General features: G+C 35.0%; 1 protein-coding gene across 4 annotated transcripts in view; it reads left to right on the forward strand.

The window, feature by feature from the left end:
- The window catches only part of LOC143238868 (uncharacterized), a 303,511-nt gene that overhangs the window by 170,050 nt on the left and 115,893 nt on the right, over window positions 1–17,568 (forward strand). Inside the window, exon 1 of one of the 4 annotated variants that reach the window (XM_076479461.1) lies at window positions 11,212–11,920. The exons of the other annotated variants lie outside the window; for them this stretch is intronic. Coding sequence (XP_076335576.1) covers window positions 11,910–11,920 — 11 coding nt within the window. The 5' untranslated portion in view covers window positions 11,212–11,909. Of the gene's footprint in view, window positions 1–11,211; window positions 11,921–17,568 lie in introns of those variants that run through there. 4 annotated transcript variants of the gene reach the window in all.

Raw genomic sequence — 17,568 nt, forward strand, 5'->3', positions numbered from 1 at the left:
CTTAAACTCCACTTGCTCAAAACATTAACTGTAACACCTGTTATACTGAAAGTTATAAAGAAGGAACGATACAAGTTTGATAGGCATTTGTCTGATTGGCCACAAAACTTGATATGACACATATAATTTCTTTTTTATAAATTAAGTTTTGGTTTAACTTCCTACCTTAACACAATACTTATTATTATAACCCCCTTTTATACTGTCACTCCCTCACCTATATTATATATAAAACACCAAATAAATATATAAAGAAAATATCAAACGTGAGATTGAAGAACTGGGTGGGGAGCACAGCAATAAACGGAACTACCATTAAATTAGTGATGTTATACGTGAAGAACCTGAGCAAACAATTATGTTTATACGTTTGTGCATACGAACTCATATGCTGCTTTTAGTGATACGTATTTATGAAAGAAGGTATTGTATTTACTGCTTGAAATACTGTTACCGGTAGAAGTACAAATTTGGACACAATATGGCAACCACATAAACTATACTGCCTTGCATGTCAGTCCACATATCAGCAAAAAGGGGAAGCTCGGCTCGACTCCCATTAAAGGCTGTCAACGTGAAGCGTAGCCCCTTACCCTCAACTATTCCTCCTAACACTACTACTATACAGATCGTCGATATTTATATGTGCTTGTAGGCCCGTACATCTTACCCCTCAACCCCACACACACACCTTTCAATTTGCTCCGCCGCCTATGTCAGTTAAGAAAATTTGTGTCTGTTGTAAAAATTGAAGCTTATTAATATTTTATATCTTCGGGATCGTTTGCAAGCATTTCGGGGGTCAAGACCCACAGTTTGAAGCCTGGGATCTACATATGCGACCTCAAACATTCCTTCTTTTTTCTTTTCTTTTTTCTCTTCTTAGATTTTGTGCTAGACAAAAATAAAATAAAACTCAGAATATTAATTGTCTGTTTAAAAGCTAAGTCCATAATTATTATGCACACAGGAGATATTCTGTTCTAAAGACTGGACTGAAAAGAATCTCGTGTTTCCGGCGTTGTCAAGTGACACAAAAATACGCTTAATAAAGTCGACGGATTTGTTAGGCTATTGAAGTCTCGTCATAAAAAGGAGAAAGGACGATAGTTATCTAAAGTCAACCACGTGATAATATTCCCGCCTTTACTTTACAAACCATCACTATTCCCTAACTCAACCAAGCATGATGTTTACTGTCGTCGAGGCTTCAGAATGAGAAGTAATTTCTATGATAATACACGCGCTGCGCTCGTCCCATTACGTTAATGCACGTGGTATGCTCGCCCTATTACCTTCAGCGTTCCTGTAATAATACACCCCGGCACGACCCGAAGGAAACATAAAAAAGCCACAATAAATAATAAACGCTGTTAGGTTTCGTAACCACAGATTAAACACAAGTAGGTTCGTGTTCGTTGGTACTAAAGAAACATTGCATTTTTGGGTTAACTTATACCGTAACAACATTAGTTTTTCGTGTTCATTGGTACCCTAGAAACGTAAGATATTTGCATTGTTATCCTATGTATGTTGGATTCTTAAATCGGGGCTTTGATGGCGCAAATTTCATAACTTGAATCCACTCTCACGTACTCCCTGTATTTACTCGTTATTTCGGGGTACCTGCGTCTTTTTGTGAGAAAAAAAAAACACTCACCCATACGTTCCATACTTAATATAGCTTTCGGTGTCGCCTCTGGAAAAATAATGAATAAACGATACTACAGTGCCCAAATATGTAACTTTTTTTTCCCTGAGGGTAAGCTTTTGGTGTGATTGTTGCTTCAAGTAACTGGAATTGCAAGTGAATATCGTGTTACTGTTACAGAGATGTTCTTTCATGTAACATTTCCGGGTTTTCATCAGTGTTTCGTTATGTCAATCCAGAGAAACAGGCTGGTTGCGTTCCGACGTTTGAAAAAACTGTATACTCTGTTCAAGCGAAAGAAAGAGAGTTCAGTTGGATTCGTGGAAAATTAAATGATTAGGGTACAGCATTCAAGGTACTTGTCTATTACTGTATAATTAATTAACGTTCTAAAGGCCAAGGTTTGCTTTGTTTTTAAGAGGAAATTTACACAAGGGAATATGTGCGGTATGTCCAGCTCAGCTATAAGACCCAATGCTCACTGCTAAGCTATTGGAGGGACTTCTAAATACCGAGAATAATTATTCAACAAACATTCTTTGTCGATGTAAACCTGACGTTGGAGTTACAACTTTTCCAAACTTTAGTCACCATAGTTGTCTTTAAATTAGCTTAAAAACAATGAATGAAATATACACAAATGTCAAGAAAGTTATGTATCTACGGAATATTGGACTGCGCGTGTTTGTTTTTTGTTGGTGGTGCTTCTGACGATATCTTTGGAGCTGTTGTTGCTAATGTTGTTGATAATGTTTTCGATATTGCTGATGTTGTTTTTGATGATGATGTTACTGATGTTGATGTTATTTTTGATGATGATGTTGGTGGTGATTTTACTTATGCTGATGTTGTCGCTATTGACATCATTCTTGTTGATATCATAGTTTTGTTGATGATGTTGATGTTACTGGTGTTGTTGTTATTGGTGCTATTCTGAGTTGTTTTGTATGGAAATAACAATTTCCAAAGTTATAAAATTTTAATCCTCTCTCGTACAAGAACCAAGAATATTTTCTGAAGTTATTATTATTCACGAACGTGATAATACTCCGCACCTTTCCCATTTAATTAAAGTTATATTCTTAACTTTATAAATATATACACGACTGGTCAACTCATAAGTTTAACAAGATACACAAATTTGTACATCACTGGTCTAGCCTCTAGTTTAACAAGATATACACATCTGCGCATCATTGGCCAATTAACTGGATTAACGAGATATACGCATGTGTACATCACTGGTCAACCTACAAATGTAATAGGATACACACGTGTACATCATTGGCCAACTCATTAGTTTAACGAGATACGAACCCGTACGCTACTCTTTCATTAACCAGTAACATTTAATGAAGTTAATCACAAGCAATATTTAATAATGTTTTAACAACTCCAAAAGTGTAAGTATTATTTAAAACATTTTAGCAAAGCATCTTCTAATTACACTAAAATTTATACTACAAATCGTCCAATCACAATAAACTTGTAGAGAAATCTGTTCATACAGATCATTTAACCACAAGTAACATGTAGAGAACACTGGCCGCATAATTTTTTCAGCCACAAATAACTTGTATAGAAATCGTTTCACATAAATTGTTGAATCACAAGTAACTTGTATAGGAAATTGGACACACGGATCATCATAAATGAAGGTACCCATTAAATATGTTCACTTCTCATTATTAATTACTGACCTGAAAGGTGTATTTCTTTTGTTGTTGTTGTGTTTTTACTTCGTATGTTATAGAAGCCTTTTTGACCCATTTCGTAACATACTCATTAAACCTTGTGAAATCCATTACGGTTGGGGAGGGTACATAGGTGTTTTACCTGAAGGAAGGACATTTGTTCACGAAAATATATATTATAAACTACTAAGAAAAACAAATATTAGCAGACGGTTGTTTCACGGAGGTTAAAAGGAAGAAAACGGACGTTACAACGTAAACAAAAGTAAAATATGTTAATTTTTCGATTACAGTATAGAAAAACTTAAAAGACGTTTAACACACATACGCGCACACACACACATATATATAGAACGCAGTTTAACTTTTATTATTATGTGCACAAGTAAATCCGAGACTTTTCAAAACGAAAATGTAACATTTAATCGAAAATTCACTATCGAATTTTTTTATAAAGCTCTTTTATAAAACTAACTGTTCAGAACGTCTAACCCATGTAAAAGCCAGTATGTATGACGTCACACTTGATTTCTCGAAATAGGAGGAGTCAAAAAAGCCAAAATGCATCTATTCAGATATAACAGTTCGATTACTGTCTGCTTGTTGTGATTTTAATGCTGTTGTTATAATGAGCTTCAAGTAACGATATAGTGTGGATCACCTATCCTGGAGCCAAGTGCATAAAATTTACCATGAAAGTAAAAACATTGTTTCACTTTGAAACTTCAATCGTTTCTCAATCAAGCAGTTTTGTTATATCATCAACGTTGTTTATAAAAACAAACCTTTATAATCAACGGAGACTCTAAATTAAGAAATCACCTTAAATACAGATATAGAAACAAATGTCGTATTTCCATGCAATTACTTCGCAAGGTGTGGATGAAACTTCATCAAAATTATTATGGACGTTAATTAGATCCACGGGGGAGTACGGGGGAGCTCTTCATTTTACGTTTTTTATTATTATTTCACCCTCTGTAAATGGATTTTCATCAAATTTGGTGTAGGGATTGATTGGGTCTGTAGGGAAATACATAAACATTTTCAGTTTTACAGTTTTTTTTGACGATTTTGCATGTTTTTTTCTATCATTACTTTTTACCCTCTTGGTGTATCTTCAATAAGTTTGCCATAGAGTTTTGTTGTGTCCATGCGATTTCATAGTTTGTGTTTTTCAGTTTTTATAGGTGTTTCTGCATCTTTTATAATTGTACAGAAAGAAAGGAACATTTCATGTCCTGAGGTAATGTTTGATTAATTATGATTTTATATAATTTCTGTCCAGGGGGCGGTCACTCCAGCTAGTCAACATTTCTGTCCAGGAGACGGTCACTCCAGCTAGTCAACAAACATGTTTCCAGTTTTATTATCATTTTATACTTTCAGTACATAGACTAATAATATTACGTTATACTTTTGTCGTAAATCAACATGATATAAAAGCCATTTCTGGAATGCAGTGTTACCAAAACGCAGTGGCTTTTCTATGTATTAGAAGTTGTTAATCTAACTGATTTAAACCAATAATTATTCTATGAATACGCCACGAATTCATTTCATGAATAATTTTAATTTTGATTGGCTCACAAAGAAATTTACTCATGTTTAATGGCCTCGACTGCAATATTCTGTCTATTTGTTGCTGAAGCTTGAATTTGCAAGATTTATGTATTCCAGTTAGGTATGAAATGTAAAGTTATGGTATATTACGGGGTGTGGGTATTGGCGGGAGTATTTGCCCCTTAATTTTTCACTGTTTATATGCCAGTCACTCATAAAGCTGACAGTTTAGAACAGTTCAGAGAAAACTAACAATCCAGAACACGTTTTATAAAACTAACAATCTACAACACGTTTTATAAAACTAACAGTTTAGAATATCTTTTATAAAACGTTCGGTTCAGAACATCGTTATAACAATTCAAAACATTTTTATAACACTAACAGTTAGAACAACTATTATAAAGCTGGCAGTAAAAATAAATATATGTATATTAAAACAGTACAAGCGGTTGTTGCCGACAGTTAGTGTGTTACTTAATGAAATTTTGTTATAAAAATTGGCACCAAGTGTTTAACCGTCAGAACAAAACTTAGTTATCAGTAAGTTAATCCAATGTCCGATGAAGTAAAAATAAACCACCAAGATAATCCAATTAGTCATAAAGAAATCAGCAGTGTGATCGATTTGTGACGTATGAAAATTAATGTTAATCTATTTCTTTCTCAGAACCTCCTTTTCAATTATTTTTTCAGATGCTAAGAACATTTCAGTTCTAGCCGATATAGAAATATATTTACAAAAAGACAATATCACTTTTATTTTGATTATTTTGCAGAAAGCCGTAAATTTATTAAGTACGAAGTACATATACAAGCTTATTTAAAGCCACGACAAGAGACGACTTCTGACTTCAGAAAATACCTTGTGATCTTATGGTTTAATAGACCTTTGAAGAAACTTGTACGCATTCCTATTGCACGAGCTTTCTTTAGTGAATTGCTACATAATTTTCTAATTACTTCTAACTGTATTCGAAGCCATATTCCCTCGCCATTTAAAGTTTTTTTTTCCAAAATGCTTAAAGAAAATGAATGAAAATTTTAAATAAATAGATATATATATAATATAAATGAACCAGCTATTTATTTTTAAAGCAAATAATGAAACCGAGAAAGTTTGTTTGTTTTGAATTTCGCGCAAAGCTACTCAAGGGCTATCTGCGCTAGCCGTCCCTAATTTAGCAGTGTAAGACTGCCAACCCTTGGGCTACTCTTTTACCAACGAATAATGGGATTGACCGTCATATTATAACGCTCCCAGGGCGGAAAGGGGAGCATGTTTGGTGCAACGGAGATTCGAACCCGCGACCCTCAGATTACGATTCGAATGCTTTAACCCACCTGACCGTGCCAGGCCCCTCTTTAAAGTGCTTAATAGTGTCGAACCAAAATATCACTTGATAACCTTTAGCCTTAAACTTCCTAAGCATGGTTGTTGATAACATGTAGAAAGAACAAACATTTGAACTAAAATATAATTTGATAAAGAGGAACCCACATTGAAAAAGTCTAGTTTGAAGACGGCTGGAATTGGTAATGAAGAAGTTTAATATAATAATGGATGTACAACGTTTCGCAAGGTTTCCTCTTCATCAGGTTATCACTAAACAAGTCTCAGATTAAGTAAATATAATGAAGACCTGTGCTGGTACGGAAACGTCGTTCTTAAACAAGTTTCAGATGAGGCAAGTATAATGAAGTGCTATACTAACACCGAAACGCCATCCATAGAAAAGCTTCAGATTAGACAAGTCTAATGAAAACCTGGGGTAACATCGAAATGTCGTCCCTATACAAACATATGATAGTATAATGAAGACCTGTACCAGAATCGAAACTTCGTTCTTAAACAAGCCTCACATTTGACAAGTATAATGAAGTCTTGTACTAGTACTTAGGTGCCCTTGTTAAACAAATCTCTAACTAGACAAGTCTAATGAAGGCCAATACTAGCACTGAAACGTCGTCTCTAAAGAAGCCTCGGATTAGGAAAATATAGTTAAGTTCTGTTCTTTCTCTCTAACATTCTCTTTAAAAATGTTTGTAGTGTCTTGATAAAAGTTAGTAAAATATCTGAGATGAACTGCAGTCTAATTAAGAATAATACGCTTAAACGGATTCGAACTTTAAATATGAACATTGTCACATCTGTTTGTTTGACACGATTCTTTACTGCTTGGAGCACTGCCATTCTGGTGGTGAGAGAAAGGTGTTTCATTTATGAAGAGAAAATTGTTAAAAGTAAATACTGGAACTCCTCAAAGGGCAGTGGACGATATATGGAGAAGTTGCTTTAATTAGTCTGACTAGTTCGAACATGTTTTAGGTTCTACAGAAGATATTAGTGAGTAGCTAATAATTAATTTATACCATATAGGCTTAGTTTTAGTGAGTTCAAGAAAAAACGAACGTGTCAGAAATAATGTATGTATGTATGTTTTCTTATAGCAAAGCCACATCGGGCTATCTGCTGAGTCCACTAAGAGGAATCGAACCCCTGATTTTAGCGTTGGTCAGAAATAATAGAATCTACGCTTAAAGAACAGCTTTAATATAGTCCAACAAATTCGGCAGGTCGAGCCATGTATATATTGTAAATATATATATATTGGCATTTCAAACAGCAACTGAATTCTTTATTGTGGCAGGAACTTATAATGTTTCTTAGACATAAGAGATTTCCTGAGCTTTTGACATGTGTGTGTGTTTTTTTTTGTTTTTTGTTGCTGTCCACAAAACTTACGGATGTCCTGAAACTTTTTTCGTTTCCACTCGGTGGACTCAGCAGACAGCCCGATGTGGCTTTGCTCTAAGAAAAACACACACCCTAAAACTTTCCTCAAGTTTCCTTTGTTGTCCAGTAAGCTTATCGATGACATTTATGCAGGTGTCTTTTGATGTAAACCATGTCTCATCTAGTGTATTTTGTTATCCACAAAGTTTACTAATCTCTTGAAACTTTTCTCAGATGTCTTTCTTTGTCTATCAGTTTACCGAGTTTCCGAGAACTTCCCTCGTATATCTTTTGTTGTCCGCACCATCTTACCGGTCTCCTAAGACTCTTCTCACAAGTTCTGTATTGTCGATCAAATTCGACGATCTCCCAAGACATTCCTCGGGTGTATTTTGTTGTTCAAAATACAAACATAAACACACAAACTAAGCCTTTTATATGGTCGTTTTCAATTAGTTATTCGTTAGGGCCATTTGTACTTGAGCTTAAGTTTTCCTCCTTTCTTTTTTTTACTCAGACTTTATGTTACCTTAATTATTATTTATTAGTTATTACTTTTACTAACGTTTTCATTGTGTATGTAATACATGTACGAAGATTCTACTTGTTTATTGAACGACTGTTTGCAAGAGGTAAAGTCTAGTTGTGGGTAGATTCATTTTGAATGAACTACTCGTTAATTATCAATACGAATATAGATGGCAGCTCAGACGCCAGCTGACAACCAATGGACGAAGAATTCACAGAAATACTTACTAAAAATTTAATTCATGACAACACATTGATTATAAAGTTACCCATAAGTACTCTGTTCCAACATGTAGGATACATAACTAGTAATTGTTCCCAAGGTAAGCCTTTTTATCACTGATTATAAAGTTACCCATAAGTACTCTGTTCAACATGTTGGATGCATAACTAGTAATTGTTCCCAAGGTAAGCCTTTTTATTACTGATTATAAAGTTACCGGAACAATACAGGTTGCAAGAATGAAGTGCTAATAAAGGTTTTGAACATTTTTATGAAGTTTGTTATTAAAATCTTGTTACAATGTTTCATCCCATGCTGCAGAGATAGTTATTTTAAGCCACATACATTACATAAACAAGACCGTGTAAGGTAATTAGTGGCAAAGCCAGTTCGTAATTAAAGCCACGTGTCATAGCAACTGCTTCATAGTGATTTTCAAAATGATATATCTGGCTCTGTCTTCATTGTACTCATTTATATTTGTTCATATTTTGTCGGTTTTACAATTATTGTTTCTCAGACGCTCGACGTAGTACTTAGGGCTTGCCACTAAAATGTAGCAGAATACTTTATTATTCTGGTTCAAAACTAATGAGGTACTTAGTTATTGTTGATAGGGGTTAATGCTCACCTACTGTTTCTAGGAGCTGTTATTATTGCTAGGACATTTTAAATGAATGATTGACTGTAGCTGATAAAACTATCCTCTGTTTTAAAGCTTAACACAGTATTTTAGGTCGCAAATACTACCACATGTATAATCTATACTGTGTGTCAAACTTTGATTTTATGCCGTAAATACAATCACTGCTACAAACTATATTGGGTGTTAAAGCTGTGATTGTACGTCTTAGTTACTACTATTACTATAAATTTTACCGCATGTTTGTGAAATGACATATATACATTATTCAACCATGACTTTTTACGTAATTTTTGTGTATGTGAAAACAGGACCTAACCTCAATCGTACGTTGTATTAAAAAGAGAAAGATAACATCTCTTTCTACTGCTTCTCAGTATATATACACTACATATGCTATCGTTTTGTTGACATGCGTCAAAACTCGAAAGTGTGAATGTTGAATTCCTTTTGTACAACGCTCTTTCTCCTATAAAAGCAAGTGATCTGTTTCTGAATTAATGTGCGATGGCGCGCAAACAGATTTATCTGCGAGAAAGCAGTGCGGCGCTCAAAGCTGGACGAATCAGTTCGTTTATTGTACTGAAAGCCATCATTTTCAAACAACTATTGACAAGGCGTACGCTTACTTACTGTGTAAGAGCGTTATAAACACCTGGTATTTAGATATTTATTGTAAGTCTTAAGCTTCGATTTCTTTAATTGGAAACAGTGTCATTTGGAAGTTACCTTTTTCAGCGTTTGAAGAATCGTATCCTTTAATTAAGAATGTACCTTTCCACATCAGATAAACACCTCTTAGAACTCTCTTCGTCATTCAAAACCCAAGAAAAAAGTTAACATTTGTATATCTTGGAAACATCTTCGTCATCTATGGCCTGTAAATAGCTTAATATTAAAGATAAGGGTTAACGTTTTTATGGCCTGGAAACTGCTTCATCATAAAAGTTGATGGTTACCATTTAAATGGCCTGAAAACAGCTTGATCATCAAAGTCTTACCATCTGTATGGCCTGGGAAGAGCATCATCATCAAAGGTAATCGTTACTATTTCTAAGGCATGGTAATAACTTTATGGTTACCATTCGTATGGCCAGGAAATAGCTTCATCATCATTTGTATATCCTGGATATACCTTTATAATTAAACTTAAGATAATGGTCTTCGATGAATACGATAGTATGTAGAAGACTTCATTTCCATTGTGTTTATGTAATAGTATTTGAAGCGATGATACAATAACTTGACGACTAAACCAGGATGATTATAGTAGGATAGTGGATGACATACAAAATTTTAATTAGGATTTCGTACCTTATTATCTACAAGCTAATAGGTTAAGTATAATCCCTTTATTAAAAGCAACAAACTTCATGATTCAATGTCCAATGAGAGATTTGATGTGGCTTATCTTACAAATCTTGTGCAGAACAAGATGTGCCCCTGTAATCCTATCTTTCCTGTCTGAAACCACTCTTCTGCACTAAAGCTACTGATATGTTAAGACTGACTTGTTTTAATAGTTTTCTAATAGGCCTTTGAATGAATTATTTAAGCAGACCAAAGTTAGACTTAATACAGAGCGATTCATGAGCAGCTGGACTCAACACAGCTCGATCCTCTCAAACTGACTTAACACACTCGGACTCATTCAAAGTTCAACTTATTACAGTGCGAGTGACCCAAATTTAGACTTAATAAAGCGCAACTAACTCAACTTGAACTTAATACAGTGATTCACTTAAAGTTGGACTTAACACAGCGGGCACTTGAAGTTGGACTTAATAAGGCCCAAGTCGCTCAAGTTGGACTTAATAGAGCAATTTACTAAAAAGTATTGCACTTAGTTTACAAAAATACGTGTAACGCTGTATTATTTCATAGGGTGCGCTTCAGGAGTTTCTTATTGTCCAGTAATTTATGACGGGGCTAATAAATAGCAACCCTTGTGTGCAAGTTTCAGATAGAAACCTTTGTTGAGTTATTTTGTCAGAATTAGCTTGGGTTGTGTTCTGTATAGTTAAATTATGCATGATGTTATTTGTGTCTGCGTCTTAAAAATGTTTGGAAGAAAATTTATTTCAAACACCGCTAATAAAGTGTTTGACTATTGGATATAATGTTGACTACGTGCGCACCACCCTGCCAACTATTCGCTTGCGTCAAATCTGTGGCGTCAGCATAGTGCTCTTTAAATCCCAGGTCATTTAGAGTCTGGAAAATAGAGTGAACAGGGGAACACCGCGAGTCACGTGGCGTAGAGTTACGTCATTCGTAGTCTATATCATAGCAACTGTTCCCGCTGCGAAAATAAGCACGTTCAAAGGTTGTTAGTTCTAGTACCGTAAGAAGTCATCCAGGATTACACGCGAAACGCGTCCGCGCAGCTACACGCTCAGGTACGTCCGTCAAAAGCTAACGTTCCAATCGCAAAGGAGAGAGCATCGTTTAGAACAATACCGTCTGCTCAGTTTTGTTAAAAATTACTCTTTAAAAGAACGGATGCTTCAGTAGCTTCTCGGCAACCTATCAGCTGGCTCCTCCCTTCTCCGTTGTTTCTTATTTGTCGACGAACGTTTTCTGTGTCGCCATTGGACGTGCCGCATCATTGTACTTGCTCATAGCCGAAAACAAAGAGTAGACTAACGATCCGCCCTCTCGTTAGCGCCTTATCGGCAGCTCTACGATCTTGAAAACTTAGTTACCCAACAAACGGTGCTGAACGTATCGGCAACTCTGCGATCTAGAACCAGGTTGAACGTGTGAGCCTTGAAAACTCCGACACCGAGAAAACATCGTTAGTGAAACCTTCCTTACACTGTTTAGACCGCCTTACTAGCACTCCAACAAGTGACGTCGTCACCGGCTTCATGGTGGTTCTGTAAGTTGAACACTTTCTGAGTCAATAATACTTAAGTTTCTCAGTTATTGTTATTTAATGTTTAGCCTAATAGAACTAAAACTGTGTGATTAAACCCTGGGTTAAAGATTTAACCCTGAATGATTAATATTTGAACTGAGAGTTTGAAAAAACTTAAGAGAACAATATTTTGTGTGTGAGTAAGAGAAAGGCCGGTTTCTGATATAATTGTTGGTTATTTTAATAACGTTATCGATCGATCGTTTAATTCTTATTTAATGCCTCGGAATAATTCTAGGTTATAAAACAAAACAAAAGGTATCGTTTAAACTCTAAGTTTGAAACTGCCTCACGAGAGTTAATAGTAATAAAAAAGTTATATTCAAGAAAACTTGAAATTTTCTGACTAAAGAAAATAACTGTTATCTTGTTAAATCTTAAAGCAACGGATTAATAGCACTGTTCTAAGAATTCCTAATTTAAAGTCGATTAATTACAGTTTCAATATACGTAAAGGAAGTTACAAAACAATAAGCAGTAAGTGTGGCACAAACTGACAAATATGTGCTATTTAGATATCGACACTAGTTTTTAAACTAACGAGAAGTAGTATACAAATACAAATATACATAATATACAAATAATATTATTTTCATTAAAACCTGCATAATAATATTATGTACATTAATCATCTTGGATGTCAAGTTGTGGTGTACATTAATACTGAACTTGATCATCTTGGATGCCAAGTTGTGGTGTACATTAACACTGAAGTTGATCATCTTGGATGCCAAGTTGTGGTGTACATTAATACTGAACTTGATCATCTTGGATGCCAAGTTGTGGTGTACATTAATACTGAACTTGATCATCTTGGATGCCAAGTTGTGGTGTACATTAATACTGAACTTGATCATCTTGGATGCCAAGTTGTGGTGTACATTAACACTGAAGTTGATCATCTTGGATGCCAAGTTGTGGTGTACATTAACACTGAAGTTGATCATCTTGGATGCCAAGTTGTGGTGTACATTAACACTGAAGTTGATCATCTTGGATGCCAAGTTGTGGTGTACATTAACACTGAACTTGATCATCTTGGATGTCAAGTTGTGGTGTACATTAATACTGAACTTGATCATCTTGGATGTCAAGTTGTGGTTACATTAATACTGAACTTGATCATCTTGGATGTCAAGTTGTGGTTACATTAATACTGAACTTGATCATCTTGGATGTCAAGTTGTGGTTACATTAATACTGAACTTGATCATCTTGGATGTCAAGTTGTGGTGTACATTAATACTGAACTTGATCATCTTGGATGTCAAATTGTGGTCTGGAAATGATCTTTCCATCACATAATAACATTCACCAAACAGCACAGCCAACGTTACATCCCTCCCACCAGGAAGAAATTGTATTACTGTCCACACGTTACTCACAGCAAGAAAGGGTTTGAGTTGCTTTCCAGAGCCAAAATACAACACTCACATCAAGGAAAGACGACGCACAAGTCACTTGAATGTTAGACACTTATAAAACAGCAGAAGCAATCGGATGGGCTGAAGATTCCAAGTTGAAGATCAAGACACTATATACATCACGCGTGCATCCGAAAGCTTCTGCCTTTTTAATAAAGCTTAGAAACTTTGCTAATAATTTAATCAAACGTAGCCACGTTGTGTTTCGTCAATAGCGACGTAAATAGCCATAGTATCATCATTCTAGATTTTGTATTTATTGGTTAAACTACAGTGTTGTACAACACTAAATTATTTCTTAGCCCTGACAGTAATATTATTTTTTATAAGTTGTGTTTGCGATTCACTGATTTTCTTTTGTTACAATAACTGGTTCAGATTTCATAAACTTTGTAATAATGAGTGTAAGATTGTATCGTCATAACAACAGTCCTCGTTTTCGAACTACTGTAATGACAGGACTTAAGGCCTGGCATGGCCAAGCGCGTTAAGGCGTGAGCTTCGTAATCTGAGGGTCGCGGGTTCGCGCCCGAGTCGCGCCAAACATGCTCGCCCTCCCAGCCGTGGGGGCGTTATAATGTGACAGTCAATCCCACTATTCGTTGGTAAAAGAGTAACCCAAGAGTTGGCGGTGGATGGTGATGACTAGCTGCCTTCCCTCTAGTCTTACACTGCTAAATTAGGGACGGCTAGCACAGATAGCCCTCGAGTAGCTTTGTGCGAAATTCCAAAGAAAAAAAAAAGACAGGACTTAAAAAAATCATAGTGGGAGTCGTAACTTTTGCGTCGTCTTGTTCATACAGCTTCTGGTCCGTGTGGGTGTGACTGTTGTAGCAGTTAATACCGAGATGGGACAACTAGTACAGATAGCTCTGGAGTAGCTACGAACGAAATTTAAATCCAAACGAACCAATCTGATGATGATAAGTTATCCTTTAAAGCATTTAACATGAGTAACCAATATTCAAATTTCTTACAACGTAAAGCGTTCTATTGCGATGGCGTCAATATGGAATCACAAGGAAAATGGTTTAGGAAACACTCACCAGAGGGAGGTTGCTTTATAATTCTAAACATGTCTGTTTTTACTTGACTGTTTATAGCATTTACTTGGTAAAAATAAAATAATGCGAAATAGCATTTTTTTTCACTTTATTCTCTCTTCTCTTTTATCTTTCTTTCTTCATTTCTTCTTTCTAAGCTATTTCTTGTTTTTTATCTGGCAACCGAAACTTTCGCGTTTTCTGTCTTTCATGGCCACGTGTTTTCTTAGTTACTGAAGGATATACGTGATTGTAACACGAGACGTAACTCGCTTATCCTTACAATTGCTATGATTGGTCCATCTAAAATGTGTTTTGTAAACTCTGGAGACTTGTCCAGTGGTGGCCTTGACTCTGTTCACAGTTGCTTTGAGTCCCCACCCTATCATCTGGTTAGTGTCCTGGGAACGAGATTCTTATGGCTGAGTGTTATTGCAATTGCTATTAGCGGCTTTTGTTTAAAGAAATTGTGACCTGCCTAAATGCGTAAAACAAACACTAGCTTCATACTGTTTGATTTCATCGACCTTATATTGTTTTAATTACTGTTATCTTTGTTGCTATATTTTTAAAAGCAACTCCCAAGAGCAGTTAGTTGAAACAGTAATTAAAACTATGTAAGTTCGATGAAATCAAAGATAACCATTGACGTTACTTCATTAACGTATCTGACTTTTTATATGTATATGTATTTGAATGACGTTGATAGAAACAGGTTTTGTGACACGAATAGTACACTTTACATTTTCAGGAATTAAAAACAAAAAATGGAGGAGTTCGGACTCCATCAGCAATTTTGTGGTTAAGTTCATATGCGTGGATGCATGCTATTGGTTAATAGAGGCTCTAATGAACACATGGGCTTAGTTCTTTATGGTTTGGTTTGTTTTGTTTGTTTTGAATTTCACGCAAAGCTACACGAGGGCTATGTGTGTTAACCGTCCATAATTTAGGAGTGTAAGACAAAAGGGAAGGAATCTAGTTATCAACAACCACCGATAACTGTTAGGCTACACTTTTACTGGCAAATAGTTAGATTGGTCGTCACATTATAACGACCTGCAGATTGCCAGGTCTTTTGTTATAGTCTATGAATATAAAATTGCGTAAAAGATTTAGTTATGTAGACTACACCGGTCAAGATATCGGAACTTTAGGGTTTGATCCTAGCGTATCTAGAAACAGGATGGTGTAGCCGATTTGCTCAATATGTTTACATCTACCGGTTTCTCACATAGACGCTCTTCTCTTTTGAACCAGTAATTCCTTTATTTTGTTATTACACTGACAGTGTAAACGTGAATGCAGAATTTGATTTTCATTTTTTTCCCTTTTTTATGTGATGAGAAAGTCGAGATATAATTGAAGAGTTTTTTTTTTTTATGCCAAGGAAAAATGGATAACATCTTTGTATCGGCTCGCGGGTCGGGCTTGGCCAGCGCTTATACGCACCGGAAACAACGCCGTTTGAAATTATATTGCGTATAATTGTGCTTTGCTGATATTCTAAGTTTTAAAACAATACGTAAAACCTCAAGTCCTGTGATATACAGGCCAGCCTTAAAAATGCAAGCTAGTTGTAAGGTGCCTAAGATACACACATATCACTGATAACAAACACTTCATTAGAGTCTTCGTGTCAGAAAAACTGTAAGTTATCAGAGAGTTTAGTCATCACTACTGGAATTCTTTTCTTCTCTTCGCCATTTCTATTAATTAAAGCGTGGTTTGTACAACATTGAAACAAGTATCACCTTTGGAAAGTTTTTTTTTTCTATTTATTTGCTTATAATTTCCGCGCAAAACTACATAAGGTTTCTCTGTATGTGTAAGTGTACCTAATTATGAACTTGTACACCAGAGGGAAAGCAACTGGTCAACAACACTCACCGATAAGTCTTTTTTGACCGAATACTGGGATTTAACTGTCACAAAGTGAGGAACCCCATTATACCTCAATGATTCTCGGATTCACAGCCCAAGTAATTTTATTGAAAACTAAAATGCATATCAAAGTTTTCCCTGTATCCTTCTTGACTCTAAGGCTATTTATGATATATTTTTTCTTGTGGTAATTTCAAATTATATGTTATCTCGATGTGAGTGACGTACATAGAAGTTTCTTTTCTTAATAAGCTCTGTGTGTTTCCTCTTAGCCAAACAAGCAGGCACAAGTAATCCTAACCTAATTCTATGAGAAATAAAACCAAACAATATGTTAAAGTAGCCATTTTAAACTTGCAGTTTTTGTTCATAACACGAATCTTCATACTTCATATTTCCTTTTAGTGTATTATTTACTACAACCCATAATTCTGTGTAAAACCCAATATTCTTCTGTGTTATTCACTGGACCCATCATTCTGTACGATATTCCTTTTTGTTATTTATTGGAAAAACCTATAATTCGTAACAAAGTTCGACATTGTTAAATATTAATTATTGAAATCCGTAAACTTGTACAAAGTATTTTAAAGTATTATTCGTCTTATTCAGTGTAACTCCTAGCCTATAATAATAATAATAATCAGTTTTTGTCTGTCTTGAAAATACGTGTGAACCTCAGTAATTAAACGCGCATGTGAACGCATTTCATTTGTACAGATGTAAACAAAAAGGCCGAATATACTGGTCTACTTTAGTAAACATTTTGTACAATAACATATTAAAAAGCTTATGAAAAATTTTGTAAAGGTCCAACGTTAAGTTCTAAAATATCATTGTAAGTTTATTTATTGCTAATATTAAATACGGTAAAATATAATCTTAACAAAACCAGAAAAACGTACACAGGTCAAGGTATTAATTTACCTCTTTAAAGAATACATAACATACTCAATAAACTCTAAACTAATCTTAGGTCTAATGAATATGGACATAGATTTCGGTGTTTAGAATTATTTTCTATTCTTCTAGAAGTATTGTTGCAATAAAAATACTAAATTGACTACAAATGTTTTACAAGTCCCTACTAGTTATGTATTATTCATGTGCTTTGTAATTCTGCATTCTTCCGTATAATCCTATATTATTCAATTTATGTGTCGATTACTTATTATTCAGTGTAGTCTTGAATTCTATACGATTCAGCAGACACATATTTCTGTGTTATGCATACTAACCCATAATTCTGTATTATTCA

The sequence above is a fragment of the Tachypleus tridentatus genome, chromosome 13 (assembly GCF_004210375.1).
Source record: "Tachypleus tridentatus isolate NWPU-2018 chromosome 13, ASM421037v1, whole genome shotgun sequence".
Taxonomy (NCBI): Eukaryota; Metazoa; Arthropoda; class Merostomata; order Xiphosura; family Limulidae; genus Tachypleus; species Tachypleus tridentatus.